General features: G+C 42.4%; 1 protein-coding gene across 1 annotated transcript in view; it reads right to left on the bottom strand.

The window, feature by feature from the left end:
- Positions 1 to 11,852, bottom strand: part of adprs (ADP-ribosylserine hydrolase) — a 34,364-nt gene extending 22,512 nt beyond the window's left edge. Inside the window, exons 1-2 of the mRNA XM_063033731.1 lie at positions 11,647 to 11,852; positions 162 to 258 (exon numbers count right to left, since the gene is read on the bottom strand). Of these exons, the coding sequence (XP_062889801.1) occupies positions 162 to 258; positions 11,647 to 11,815 (266 nt within the window). The 5' untranslated portion in view covers positions 11,816 to 11,852. The remainder of the gene's footprint in view (positions 1 to 161; positions 259 to 11,646) is intronic.
- Positions 11,853 to 13,894: the final 2,042 nt, after the last annotated feature.

Genomic DNA, 13,894 nt, shown 5'->3' with positions numbered 1-13,894 from the left:
TAAGTGAATTCACATATTTCAAGAGTGGTGATAGATAAGAAACATTACAGGAAGTTATATAATTATCATATTTACAATTGGTGTGGCATGATAGAATACACAGGAGAATTTAACAAAAATCAAAGTTTAATTTAAATTTCTTAATTTCAGTAACACATTACCTTTTAGCCATATCCACTTCATCAAAATCTTGTTTACTGATCAGTGATTGTGCCACACACCTGGTCATTGCCGTATCATCTGAATATGTTAATGTACCTGAAAATAAAATACATTGTCTTAAGGAATCAGCTGTGAGAGACCAACTGAAAACAGATATAACAACAACAGCAGTGTGCTGATACAAGTCAAAATGTCCACTATAAATATGAGCATTCACAGAAATAGAAGACATTTTTTTTACCTAAAAGCTTTCGCTGGCTGTCGTCTTTGATATACTAGCATCAAAGAGATGCTACAGAGATGTAGCAGAAATATCACCGATTCAAAATAGTAACTCTTACCCCCACAATTTAGTACTTTGTTCAGTTCTGGTCGCCTCATTACAGGAAGGATGTGGAAACTTCAGAGGAAATTTACCAGGATGCTGCCTGAATTGGAGAACATGTCTTTCAAGTATAGGTTGAGTGAGCTACAGAATTTCTCCTTGCAGTAAAGGAGGATGATACATGGTTTGATAAAGCTGTGCAAGATGACTAAGAGGCATAGATCAAGTGGACAGCCAGAGACTTCCCTCCCAGGACAGAAATGGCTAATTCCAGGGGGGCATAATTTTGAGGTGATTGGAAGAAATTACAGGGCAGACATCAGAGGCAGATTTTTCTTTTTATTTTACACAGTAGTAGGTGTGTGGAACATGCTGTCAAGGGTGGTGGTAGAGGCAGATACATTATAGACATTTAAGAGGCTCTCAGATAGGCACATGGATGATGTTGAGTTCTGTTCATTTGAGCTATGTAAGTATTTAGTAGGGGTGCACACTTTCCCTGTTATACGCATGCATGCCAGAGAAGAATGGAGGAGGGATTGTGAGGATAAAAGGTGGAGGCCTTCATGTATTGAATGGAGACTTTGAAAGTAAAGTTGTTTAAAAAAAAGAAACACTTGTCTTTGTTGTTTGAACGTTAACAGATGAAAGAATAATGGAGGGCTATGAGAGAGGGCAAGGGTTAGATTGACCTTGAGAAGATGAAAGGGCCTGTACTATACTATGTTCTAACACTAACACACACACAGTTGCCATGTGTTGCCAAATTTTTGCTTTTTAACTTAAAAGAACTAATTGATCTGTTCAAACAGGGATACGGAGTTTTGGCCCGAAACATCAACTGTACTGTTTTCCTAGATGCTGCCTGGCCTGCGGAGTTCCTCCCACATTTTGTGTTTGTGTGTTGCTCACATTTCGGGCTTCTGCAGATTTTCTCCCGTTTGTGTTCACATCATCAATAAAGGTGGAAAAGGAAAATAAAACAGCTGGCCCAACAGAGTCTCAATGACCACAATATAAAGAAGCTAAGCAGCTGAGTCTGGGTGCATCTCCACTTAATCTAATGGAATGATCACTGAACAAAAGCTAAAAAAAAGGAAAACAAAAATTCACCACAACAGGCAGAGCCTGAGGGCCAGTCAACTGAATATTTTGAGCTATTACAATAAACCAACCTAGCAAAGCTTAACAGCAATTAATTATATCTGTATACAGTGGGTTCTGATTAATTGGGACACATCGGGACCAGTACCTTTTGGCCCACTTAAGCGGCTGCCCCATTTAGCCAGTTTCATAGAAATAGTTAAAAAGGTATAAAAAGGACAAGCTGAGAAAAAAATTATTTACTGTATTTAAATGAAATACAGAACAAATTCAAACACTATCAATACTACTACAATACTATAAACACACAAAATGCTGGAAGGACTCAGTAGGTCAGGCAGCATCTATGGAAAAGAGTAAACAAGCAACATTTCAACCCAAGGCCCTTCTTCAGGACTGAGGGGGAAGGAACCAGATGCCTAAATTAAAAACTCACTCTTCCTTCAGTTAGTCCTGACGAAGGGTGTCTGCCTGAAACATCGACTGCACCTCTTCCTACAGATGCTGCCTGGCCTGCTGCGTTCACCAGCAACTTTGATGTGTGTTGCCTAAATTAAAAGGTGGGGGAGAAGGAAAAGAGACTAGCTGAGAGATGATGTGAAGCCAGGTGAGTGAGAAAGGTCAAGGGCTGGAGAAGAAAGAATCCCATAGGAGGGGAGAGTAGACAATAGGAGAAAGAGAAGGAGACTCAGGGGGAAGTAATAGGCAGGTGAGAAGAAGTAAAAGCCAGAGTGGGGAATAGAGAGGGGAGGGGGGTAATTTTTGTTTACCGGCAGGAGAAATTTTTATTCATGCCATCAGGTTGGAGGCTACCCAGACGGAATATAACGTGTTACTCTTCCACCCTGAGGGTGGCTTCATCTTGGCACAAGATGAACGGGGATTGGAATTAAAATGGTTGGCCATCGGGAAGTCCCAATTGTGGCAGATGTTGTGGAGGTGCTAGACAAAGTAGTTCCCCAGTTTATGATGGGCCTCACCAATGTGGAGGCCACATACTTCATACTTTATTTTCGCCAAACAATTGACACTAGAACGTACAATCCTCACAGCGATATTTGATTCTGCACTTCTCGCTCCTTGGGATTACAAATCGATAGTAAATATTAAAAATTTTAATTATAAATCATAAATAGAAACCGGAGCTTCAGGAGCACTGTACACAATAGATGACCCAACAGATTTGCAGTTTGACAAAGGACTGTTTCGGGCCCTAAATGAAGATGAGGGAGGTGCTGAATGGGCAAGTGTAGCACTTAGGCCATCAGATAGCCTGGTCCCCCACCCACCCCCCAACTTTTTAAATTCAGACATCTCACCCCTCCCTCTCGGCCCAAAATGTTGACTGTTTACTCTTTTCCATAGATGCTGCCTAACCTGCTGAGTTCCTCCAGCATTTTGTGTGTATGGCACAGTACTATAAAACTGTGTATTCGTTCTGAATAGTTATCAACAGAGGAATTATTCCAGTGAACATGTATGCTGCCATGTTCTTTTGATTAAACAAAATCAACGCAGACACCTTCATAAACAACAGGAATTCTGCAGATGCTGGAAATTGAAGCAACATACATAAAAGTTGCTGGTGAACGCAGCAGGCCAGGCAGCATCTCTAGGAAGAGATGCAGTCGACGTTTCAGGCCGAGACCCTTCGTCAGGACTAACTGAAGCAAGAGTGAGTAAGGGATTTGAAAGTTGGAGGGGGAGGGGGAGATCCAAAATGATAGGAGAAGACAGGAGCGGGAGGGATGGAGCCAAGAGCTGGACAGGTGATAGGCAAAATGGATACGAGAGGATCATGGGACAGGAGGTCCGGGAAGAAAGGCAAAGGGGTGGGGGGGGGGGACCCAGAGGATGGGCAAGGGGTATATTCAGAGGGACAGAGGGAGAAAAAGGAGAGTGAGAGAAAGAATGTGTGTATAAAAATAAGTAACAGATGGGGTACGAGGGGGAGGTGGGGCATTAGCGGCAGTTAGAGAAGTCAATGTTCATTTCATCAGGTTGGAGGCTACCCAGACGGAATATAAGGTGTTGTTCCTCCAACCTGAGTGTGGCTTCATCTTTACAGTAGAGGAGGCCGTGGATAGTCATGTCAGAATTGGAATGGGATGTGGAATTAAAATGTGTGGCCACTGGGAGATCTTGCTTTCTCTGGCGGACAGAGCGCAGGTGTTCAGCAAAGCAGTCTCCCAGTCTGCGTCGGGTCTCGCCAATATATAAACGGCCACATCGGGAGCACCGGACGCAGTATATCACCCCAGCTGACTCACAGGTGAAGTGTTGCCTCACCTGGAAGGACTGTTTGGGGCCCTGAATGGTGGTAAGGGAGGAAGTGTAAGGGAATGTGTAGCACTTGTTCTGCTTACACGGATAAGTGCCAGGAGGGAGATCAGTGGGGAGGGATGGGGGGGACAAATGGACAAGGGAGTTGCGTAGGGAGCACACAAAAGTTGCTGGTGAACGCAGCAGGCCAGGCAGCATCTCTAGGAAGAGGTGCAGTCGACGTTTCAGGCCGAGACCCTTCATCAGGACTAACTGAAGGAAGAGTGAGTAAGGCTCCCGATGTGGCCATTTATATATTGGCGAGACCCGACGCAGACTGGGAGACCGTTTTGCAGAACACCTACGCTCTGATGTGCCAGAGAAAGCAAGATCTCCCAGTGGCCACACGTTTTAATTCCACATCTCATTCCCATTCTGACATGACTATCCACGGCCTCCTCTACTGTAAAGATGAAGCCACACTCAGGTTGGAGGAACAACACCTTATATTCCGTCTGGGTAGCCTCCAACCTGATGGCATGAACATCGACTTCTCTAACTTCCGCTAATGCCCCACCTCCCCCCTCGTACCCCATCTGTTACTTATTTTTATACACATATTCTTTCTCTCACTCTCCTTTTTCTCCCTCTGTCCCTCTGAATATACCCCTTGCCCATCCTCTGGGTTCCCCCCCCACCTTGTCTTTCTTCCCGGACCTCCTGTCCCATGATCCTCTCGTATCCCCTTTGCCAATCACCTGTCCAGGTCTTGGCTCCATCCCTCCCCCTCCTGTCTTCTCCTATCATTTTGGATCTCCACCTCGCCCTCCAACTTTCAAATCCCTTACTCACTCTTCCTTCAGTTAGTCCTGACGAAGGGACTCGGCCTGAAACGTCGACTGCACCTCTTCCTAGAGATGCTGCCTGGCCTGCTGCGTTCACCAGCAACTTTTATGTGTGTTGCAGACTGCTTCATACAATGCTATCAATGACTGCATCTTCCAAATCTTCATTGTCATTGCAACATTCAAGATGATTGTCGATGCCTCCAAATTCTTCATAGTTCCCAACTTGAAGTAGTGAAATAATTTCCTTTTCACTCCTGGGTCTTTCTGGCATCTCCAAGCTGAATAGTTGAAACCACAGTGAGCAAAACAGTTCTGAACTGTCTTAATGCTTATTTCTCGCCAACTATCAGTGACAAAAATCACTGCTTTTTGAACACAAGGGCATGCAACTGACGCTAATTAAAAACTGCTCTCTCCAACTGTGGTGTAGTGTTCAACAGACACACAAGTGCACACATCTGACGCTAGTTAGAAACTGCTTGGCAACAGTCTCCTATCCCAATTAAGTAGCATAGTGCCCCATACAAAGGGAATCCTGATTATTTTTTCAATTAGATTTTGTTCTTCAAGAGTTGTCCCAAATAAACAGCTGCCCTGATTAACCGATGGACTAATTAATCAGAAGCCACTGTATTACAAAAGGACATGGCTTATCAGCACTAGGAATCGGAGGGCCTACATCCAAAACATTAACTGGTCTGTTCTCTACAATCAGAGCACTTCTAACAAGTTGTGTTTTTGAAACCACAGCTTTCCTGATGCATCTCCTGCATCCAATTAGTTCTAAACAGTAAAATCATGCAGTCATAGACGTTTGCACTACTCAAGCCCAGCTAAAATCACCAGCTCTCAAAATGGTTAATTCTGTCTGAGAAGCAGCAGTGATATTAATAAACAAATTCCATGAGCAAATTATGTGATTGGTTTCCAGAAATGTGCAAGCATTTAACATAAAGCCACTTATAAACTTACCTACTTGACCAAGTGAACAAAGATGGCTGAGGCATTTCCCCCATTCTTGGGACAAATTCGTCTGGCAAAGTGACCTCTTATTTCCCATCTCTAAAGTAAAGTATTGAACTGTCTGGTACAAACATGTGTCTTACTAGATTAATTCAGAGGGCAGTTAAATATCAACCATGATGCTCCAAGGCAAACTCTATGCAGCAAAGATCGAGCAAGTAGTGGTAATGGGACATCAAGTGAGCATGTTGTATTATTACAAACACTGACAGCTTCTTGGACACTTATTAAAATAAAAATCTCAATGCTTGGCTTCCAAAACATACTCGGTAGTAATCGAATCTGGAAAATATTAAAGTGGCCTCTTTAATCAATTTACTGCAGGTTAATTATGTAGTTTTTTTTATTCTTTTATTTATTATAAAGTTGCCTGTGGCAATTATTTCTATCATTTATTTCTGCTTTTGGACACTTAACTACCAGAATTACAAGATGATTAAGCACATTAGCTACCTTAATCTCTATACACAGGTGCAGTGACCTTTGTACAAGGGCAAAATTTCTCAAGAAAACTTAATCATGCAGAAAAAAAAATCAATTCAATTTTCCTGAAAAATTAATTCTAGTCATTGTTTCAGATGGTGATGAGATACTTCATCGATTTCAATGATAACAATGATATATCTGGCTAGGAAGAGACTTGGAAGCAGCCATAGTTGCAGGGCTGGCAACTGTTTTACTTCTCAGCAGTAGAGGTTGCAGATTTGGGAGCCTTTGTGAAATATACACATATATCCCTTTTCCCAACCATGATTCCCCTCTCCCTGCCCCTTCTCACTCTCAGTCCATAATAGAGACCCATATCAGAATCAGGTTTATCATCACTCACATGTCATTTGTTTTTTTTTTGGCAGAGGTACAGTGCAATACATAAAATTACTACAGTACCATGCATAGTTTGAACACCCATTAGAATATGAATGATTCAAAAATGCTAGCAATGCCTTTGGAAGATACCATTCATGCAAATGGTCATTGCCAGATGGGAATCTTGCTTGCTACATCTTCCGCCCCACCATTCAATATCATGATGGGTGTGCTGCAGGCATCTCTCATCTGTGCCAGTTTCCACAGCGCTCAATTCAGTGACCTGTCAAAATCAGATTTACTTTCTCTTTAAACGTCCCCAGTGATCTAGTGATTTAGCCTTCACAGTCCCTTTGCGTCTTCAGCAACTTACGTGTTTAATTCCAATTTAACAATGCTAGTTTAAACAATAGGTCATCAGTTTGAAACAGAGCTGCTGCCTGACCCATGTTTATATTTCAAATTGCCAGGATCTGCCTTTTCTTTCCTGATGAATTTTATATATGCATACTCTTGCATGAACATCTTCAAACCATTATGCTAGGCTGCACGAAACAAAATTTTAAATGGTTTGTTAAATCTAATTTAAAAATTAATTTCAGGTAATAGGAGTTTGAAATTTGCTCTAATAAATATGAAACAATATTTCAAAGAATGTGATACTTCAACTTCTGTTAAACCATGCAATTACTAACTTTATTTGTGCAAAATCACATTTAAAACAGTTCAAGTGTTTGTTTCAACAACCAACGGCAAGAGGACGTGCTGGAGGCAAGTGTCATTCTTCCATCGCCAACATTGCATGCTCACAACTTCCTAATCCCAATGTACACATCTTTGGAATGTGGGAGGAAACTGGAGCATCCGGATGAAAACCATGTAGTCATGGGAAGAACATGGGCACCACGGTAGTTACTGTGAAGCTGTTATAGCTCCGGGTGTCAGAGTTCAATTCCAGCACCTTCTGTAAGGCACTTCTACGTTCCCCCATGACCGCATGGGCTTCCTCCCACACCCAAAAGACATACCGGTTAGTAGGTTAGTTGGTCATTGTAAATTGTCCCATGATTAGGCTAGGGTTAAATAGGTGGGTTGCTACGAGGCGCGGCTCAAAGGCCTGCTCTGCGCTGTACCTCTAAACAAATAACACATGCCTGCCTTAACCAAATATCTCTTGATTCTATTAATACCTATCAACCCATTTTGAATATATTCAAAATCTGAGAACCTCTGCTCGTTCTACGTGAAGAATTTCAAAGATTCTCTCTTCAATTAGTGATGAAATGTTTCATCTCCATCCTGTGTAAGTCTCAGGATTGGGAACTCTCTCTCTCTATATATATATCTATCTATCTATAATCGGGTGTGTGTGTGTGTATGTATATGTATATGTATATGTATATGTATATACGTATATACATATATATGGAACTCTTATAATATATATATATATATATATATATCGGGTTCCCAATCCTGAGACTTACACAGGATGGAGATGAAACATTTCATCACTAATTGAAGAGAGAATCTTTGAAATTCTTCACGTAGAACGAGCAGAGGTTCTCAGATTTTGAATATATATATATATATATATATAACAACGCACTATCTTTAGAATGATATCAAAGTTGCTGGTAAACACAGCAGGCCAGGCAGCATCTCTAGGAAGAGGTGTAGTCGACGTTTCTCTTACTAACTCTTCCTTCAGTTAGTCCTGACGAAGGGTCCCGGCCTGAAACGTCGACTGCACCTCTTCCTAGAGATGCTGCCTGGCCTGCTGCGTTCACCAGCAACTTTGATGTGTGTTGCTTGAATTTCCAGCATCTGCAGAATTCCTGTTGTTTGCATCTTTAGAATGATTTTTTGTTTCACCATCTCTATGGCAATTAGACCCTAAACCTGAACAGTTCATTCTTGGTGCAAGACATCTCTGCTTTCTCGTACCCAAATCTCCCAGTAATAAGGCCCAACACACCACTTGGCTCTTTAATTGTTTGCACATTAACTTTCAGCACCGTTCATGTCCTTCTGAATACCAATGCAGAAAATATATCCTATTTAAATTTTTTCTCCACTCTACATGGTATCATATTTCCCACATTATATGCCATCTGCAGTATCAACTATTCACTAAGCCGGTCTTCCCTCATGGTCCCACCCCCACATATTCTCTGAATCCTCCTCACAAACCCTACTGTGATCTAGCTTTTTGCATCATTAGTAAATTTGGATATTGAGTCCTTCATCCAAGTTATTGATATATATTGTGAATGGCACTCAATCAATCACTCTCACTTCAAAAACGACCTGCTTATTCCAACTTAACTTTTTATCTGTTAACCACACTTTAATCACATTATACCCCCTCTTACTTATTGAGATACAGCACAGAATCAGCTCTTCCGTTCCTTCGAGCCGCACCGCCCGGCAATCCCCCAATTTAATCCCAGATTAATCATGGGACAACTTTACAATAACCAATTAACCTACCAACCTTTGGATTGTGGGAAGAAAGCAGAGTACACAGAGGAAACCCACGCAGTCATGGGGAGAACATACAGGCACCTGTGGGAATTGAACCTGGGTTGCTATTACTGTGAAGCGTTGTGCTAACCACTACCCTACCGCGCTGGCCCACTACTAAAATGTCTGCTGAAAGCCCAAGTAAATCACTATGCTAACTATAATCACAGCATTAAGAGATCCCAGTACTTTCCCCATCACTGATGTCAGTCTAACTCAGTCTTTCCCAATCTGGGGTCCATGGACCCCTCGGTTAATGGTACGGGTATATGGCATAAAAAGGTGGGAACCCCTACTCCAAATGGTCTGTAGTTTCTGATTTTCTCTCCTTTCTTTCTTAAATAATAGGATTACATCTGACACCTTCCAAACAGTCAAACCAATCCGTGGAATTTTGAAATTCATGCCTTAATCATTTCTTGTGTGATGCAACTCATCAAGCCCCAGGGATATTTTTTTAAATTCTGATAATTTATTTCAGATAACTTATTGAGGAAAGAGGAAAAAAATTGCAATCCACAACACAGATTGGCAGATTTCTTAGAGCTGCTTTTGAATTTGTAGACAAGAACCACTTTCTTGCCACTAACTCCATGCTAATTGATAGGGCAAACAAATTTCTTTGAAATGAAGGATCTGAGGCCTCACTTACCTTGAAAACATTGTTACCTCAGGTCCACACAAATATACAACATCAAGAACAGAAGTAGGCCTCAACCCCTTGAAACAGCTCGTCTAATTAACCTGCACATTCTTGTCCACCCATAATAACCTTTCATCCTGCGCATAACAATTATCTACTTAAAATAGCATTTAAAGACTACTTCCATCGTTCATTAAAAAAGTAAGCTCTAAAAACTGACACACTTTGAGGGAAAAATAAAAGCCCTCTCATCCCTCTTAAAAAGGTTACCCCTTATTTTTAAGCTGCCACCATTTCTCAGGGTTATTAAAAATTTAATTAAGCTGTGTGCATTCTACAAGCCTGGCTGTGAACACAATGCTGATAAGCAGCAACAAATTTATATTGGGCCTTAATCAGGTGATAGCTTGGTGATATCAGTTGTTACTGACTGGAGTCACTGTTAGTAATCATTGATTTTAATCAATAATTACACAAATTGTAACTGAAAGATTTCAGTGAAAGAAAGCTGTAAAAAAGTTAAAGTAATTCTTGCGTCCCTTCATAAAATGCAAACTCATATTGACATTTTCGCTCAGTGGCCACTTTATTAGGTGCCCCGTACTCCTGTTTGTGAATGCAAATATCTAATCAGCCAATCATGTGGCAGCAACTCAATGCAGAAAAGCATGCATGGTCAAGAGGTTCAGTTGATCAGACCATACTCAGAATGGGGAAAAGAAATGGGACCATAGTGACTGTGACCATGGAATAATTGCTGGTACCAGACAGAGTGGTTTAAGCAGCCCATAAAATGCTAATCACCTGTGATTTTCACATATGACAGTTTCAACAGTTTACAGAGAATGCTGTGAAAAACAAACAAAAACTCTAGTGAGTGGCAGTTCTGTGGGTGAATATGCCTTGTTAATGAGAAAGGTCAGAGGAGAATGGCCAGACTGGTTCATGTTGACAGGAAGGCTACAGCAACTCAAATAACCACACTTTACAACATTGGGGTGCAGAAGAGCATCTCTGAACACATGACACACCAAACCTTGAAGTGGATGGGTACAGCAGCAGAAGACCACACCAGGTGGACACTATTAGGTACAGGAGTGTGTTAGGTACTACATTACTTTTACCTGCCAAAGTTTTACACATTAGTTGGCCGAATTATTCATTTCCATTTGATTTTTTTTTGCTTTTTGCAAGTCACAAAAGAGGGACGCGGTTAGACCTCTTCCCCAGGGCACCACTGCTCAATACAAGGGGGCATGGCTTTAAGGTGAGGGGTGGGAAGTTCAAGGGGGATATTAGAGGAAGGTTTTTTTTTACTCAGAGAGTGGTTGGTGCATAGAATGCACTGCCTGAATCAGTGGTGGAGGCAGATACACTAGTGAAGTTTAAGAGACTACTAGGCAGGTACTGCATATGGAGGAATTTAAGATGGAGGGTTATATGGGAGGCAGGGTTTGAGGGTCGGCACAACATTGTGGGCCGAAGGGCCTGCACTATGCTGTACTATTCTATGTTCTATAAAATGGAATACTAATGTTTACTGAAGGTTCAATACTTATCACAAAACGAAAAGAAACTCAAGTGAACAAACATACACTTCTTAAAATATGGAAGCAGTTTCTAATTTAAGACATTTTCTCACACACCTTTCAAAGAAAAACAAAGAATCCAAAAAAATAAATGGTTGATAACCTGAATGAAACATCACACAAAAGGCCAACAGGCAATAACTGTGACAACATGACAGCTTTGCACACCAACGAGAAACACATTGCAGGGTAGAAGTACGCAAATTAAGTACGATAGAGTTTCTCAAAGATAGCAGTTTTGGGAAAGTGATAAAAGATTAATGCTGAAAACGTAGCTGGCTGCAAAGCGGCGAGCTTCTGGCGTGCCGCCGGGTTGTCGGTGCTCCGCTTGCAAAGCCCAGCAACCATGGCCTTTACCTTCTTCCTGCCTTTCTAAGGCTTGAACGATTTCGATCACATCCTGCATTCTGACCCGTTCCTTCCCCTCGAACTCCCCACCGATACAGTCCCCCAGCAACGCCCCGGTCATCGCGCCACAGAAGCGGGATAGACTGGGCGGAGTCAAGGCCCTGCTCACGGCCGACATCTCGGCTCCACGCTGAGCCGGGCGAAGAGAGCGAGAGGCGTTGATTGGCGTCGAAGGCGTCCTATCACAGCGAGGGGCCGGTCCGCAGTCGGCCGGGGTGTGGACAGGAGGACGAGCAGCAGGGAGCAGCCAATCAGATCTGCGAACTGGACGACGAACTGGCCAATCACAGTGCGAGGGCTGTCGGAGCAGCGAATGGTGCCGCGGCTTGAGCCGGTTCTGCGAAGCAGGGAGATGCTCTCGCTGGCATTTAAACCAGATGCAGCTCGCCGGGAGGTCCCACAGTTAAATAGGGATTTTGTTGATCCTTTTTGCATGTCATCCAGACCAAGTGACACATCTTCACCGAGGAGACGCTTTGTGTGATGCTGAAGCAACATACAAAGCGCTGGAGGAACTGACGGGGCAGGCAGCATTTATGGAAGGAAATGGACAGCCAGTGTCCGATTCCCTCCATAGATTAGATTATGAGGACACCCAGTCCTCGTTTATTGTCATTTAGTAATGCATGCATTGAGAAATGATGCAATGTTCCTCCAGTATGATATCACAAAAACACAAGACAGATCAAGACTAAAACTGACAAAAACCACATAATTATAACATATAGTTACAACACACCTTCACCATCCCAGTGCGCTAGTCTCTTCCCCTGCACAAAGCAATGGGCATCGATGTGTTGACGGACTCCCATACCACTAGAGCTGGTCCAAAGTTCAAAGTAAATTTATTATCGAAGTACGTATATGTCACCTGAGATTAATTTTGCGGCCATTCACGGTAGCTAAAAGAAACACAATACAATCAAAGATAAACTACACACAAAGACAGATCATATTCTTTCAGTTAGTCCTGACGAAGGGTCTCGGCCCGAAACGTCGACTGTACCTCTTCCTAGAGATGCTGCCTGGCCTGCTGCGTTCACCAGCAACTTCTGTGCGTGTTGCTTGAAATTCCAGCATCTGCAGATTTCCTCGTATATGCAAAAGAAGACTGATTTTAAAAAATAAATTGAGAACAGGAGTTGTAGAGGTCTTGAAAGTGAGTCCATAGGGTCCGATCATTGAAAGGTAATAACTGAGTCTGAACCGGGTGCTATGATTCCCAAGGCTCCTGTACCTCCTTCCCTACCAATGGCGGCAGTAAGAAGAGAGCATGGCCTCAATGGTGGCGTCCTTGAAGATGGGTAAATAAAGCTGCGGATGCTGCAATCTGAAACAAAAGATACCAAAAGAATTCAAGCCTGACAAGCAACATCTGTGAAAAGAAGAAAAAAAGAGTTAACGTTTATCCTGAGTTAAGAGAAAGGCTCCCCAACCCGAAACAGAAACCGTTCCGCTGATGCTACTGGCTTGCGGAGTTCTGACAGTGTTCTTTATAACAAGTCTACATTCCATGTCTCAGCCTAGCATACTGCATTTTATTCCTCTCAAGCAAGGAGGCAGATGATGCATCATGTGTCCACCTAAAGAGAAGAAGAGTAGTAAAGGTTTCTCATAGATTCCCAATAGGTGAACAGCCATTGCAGTGCTACTAAATGCCGGCTTCCCTCAGAAACTGGACTATGTAGCATCTTTTAAGAGTAATGTAACCCAGTTGCATTACAACCTGAAGAAGGTTGTGCCAAGAAAATCATGTCAATTGCAAAGCCGTTTTGAGATCTTCCAAATCCAATCCACATAAAAATCATAGAGTGTATGATTCGTTGTAGAGTATCAGGCCATTTGGCCCATCGTGTCTACCCTGGCCTTCGATCGGAGCACCCACTGTAGTAAAACTCTGATGATCTTGTATCCAGTCATTTGAAAATTGTGATGATTCAGTATCTGTCTCATTCATTAGTACATTGTTATCTGCAGATGGATTGCCTATAGGCTTACGTGGTTGCCATGTGAGCGATGTACGGCTGGATCTGGGGAAGGGTACTGCAGAATCAGGAAAATTTGTGACTAGACCACGGTCAAGCACACTGCCTTGATAAACAGAAACTGGACTCCCTTTAAGCTTAAAATGTTCACAGAGCACTTGATACAGAATGCGGAAAAAAAAAGCGAAATAAACATGTTGGAGTAAAATCCA

Source organism: Mobula hypostoma, chromosome 26, assembly GCF_963921235.1.
Source record: "Mobula hypostoma chromosome 26, sMobHyp1.1, whole genome shotgun sequence".
In the NCBI taxonomy this organism is placed as follows: Eukaryota; Metazoa; Chordata; class Chondrichthyes; order Myliobatiformes; family Myliobatidae; genus Mobula; species Mobula hypostoma.
This window is presented reverse-complemented; position numbering and strand designations above follow the sequence as displayed.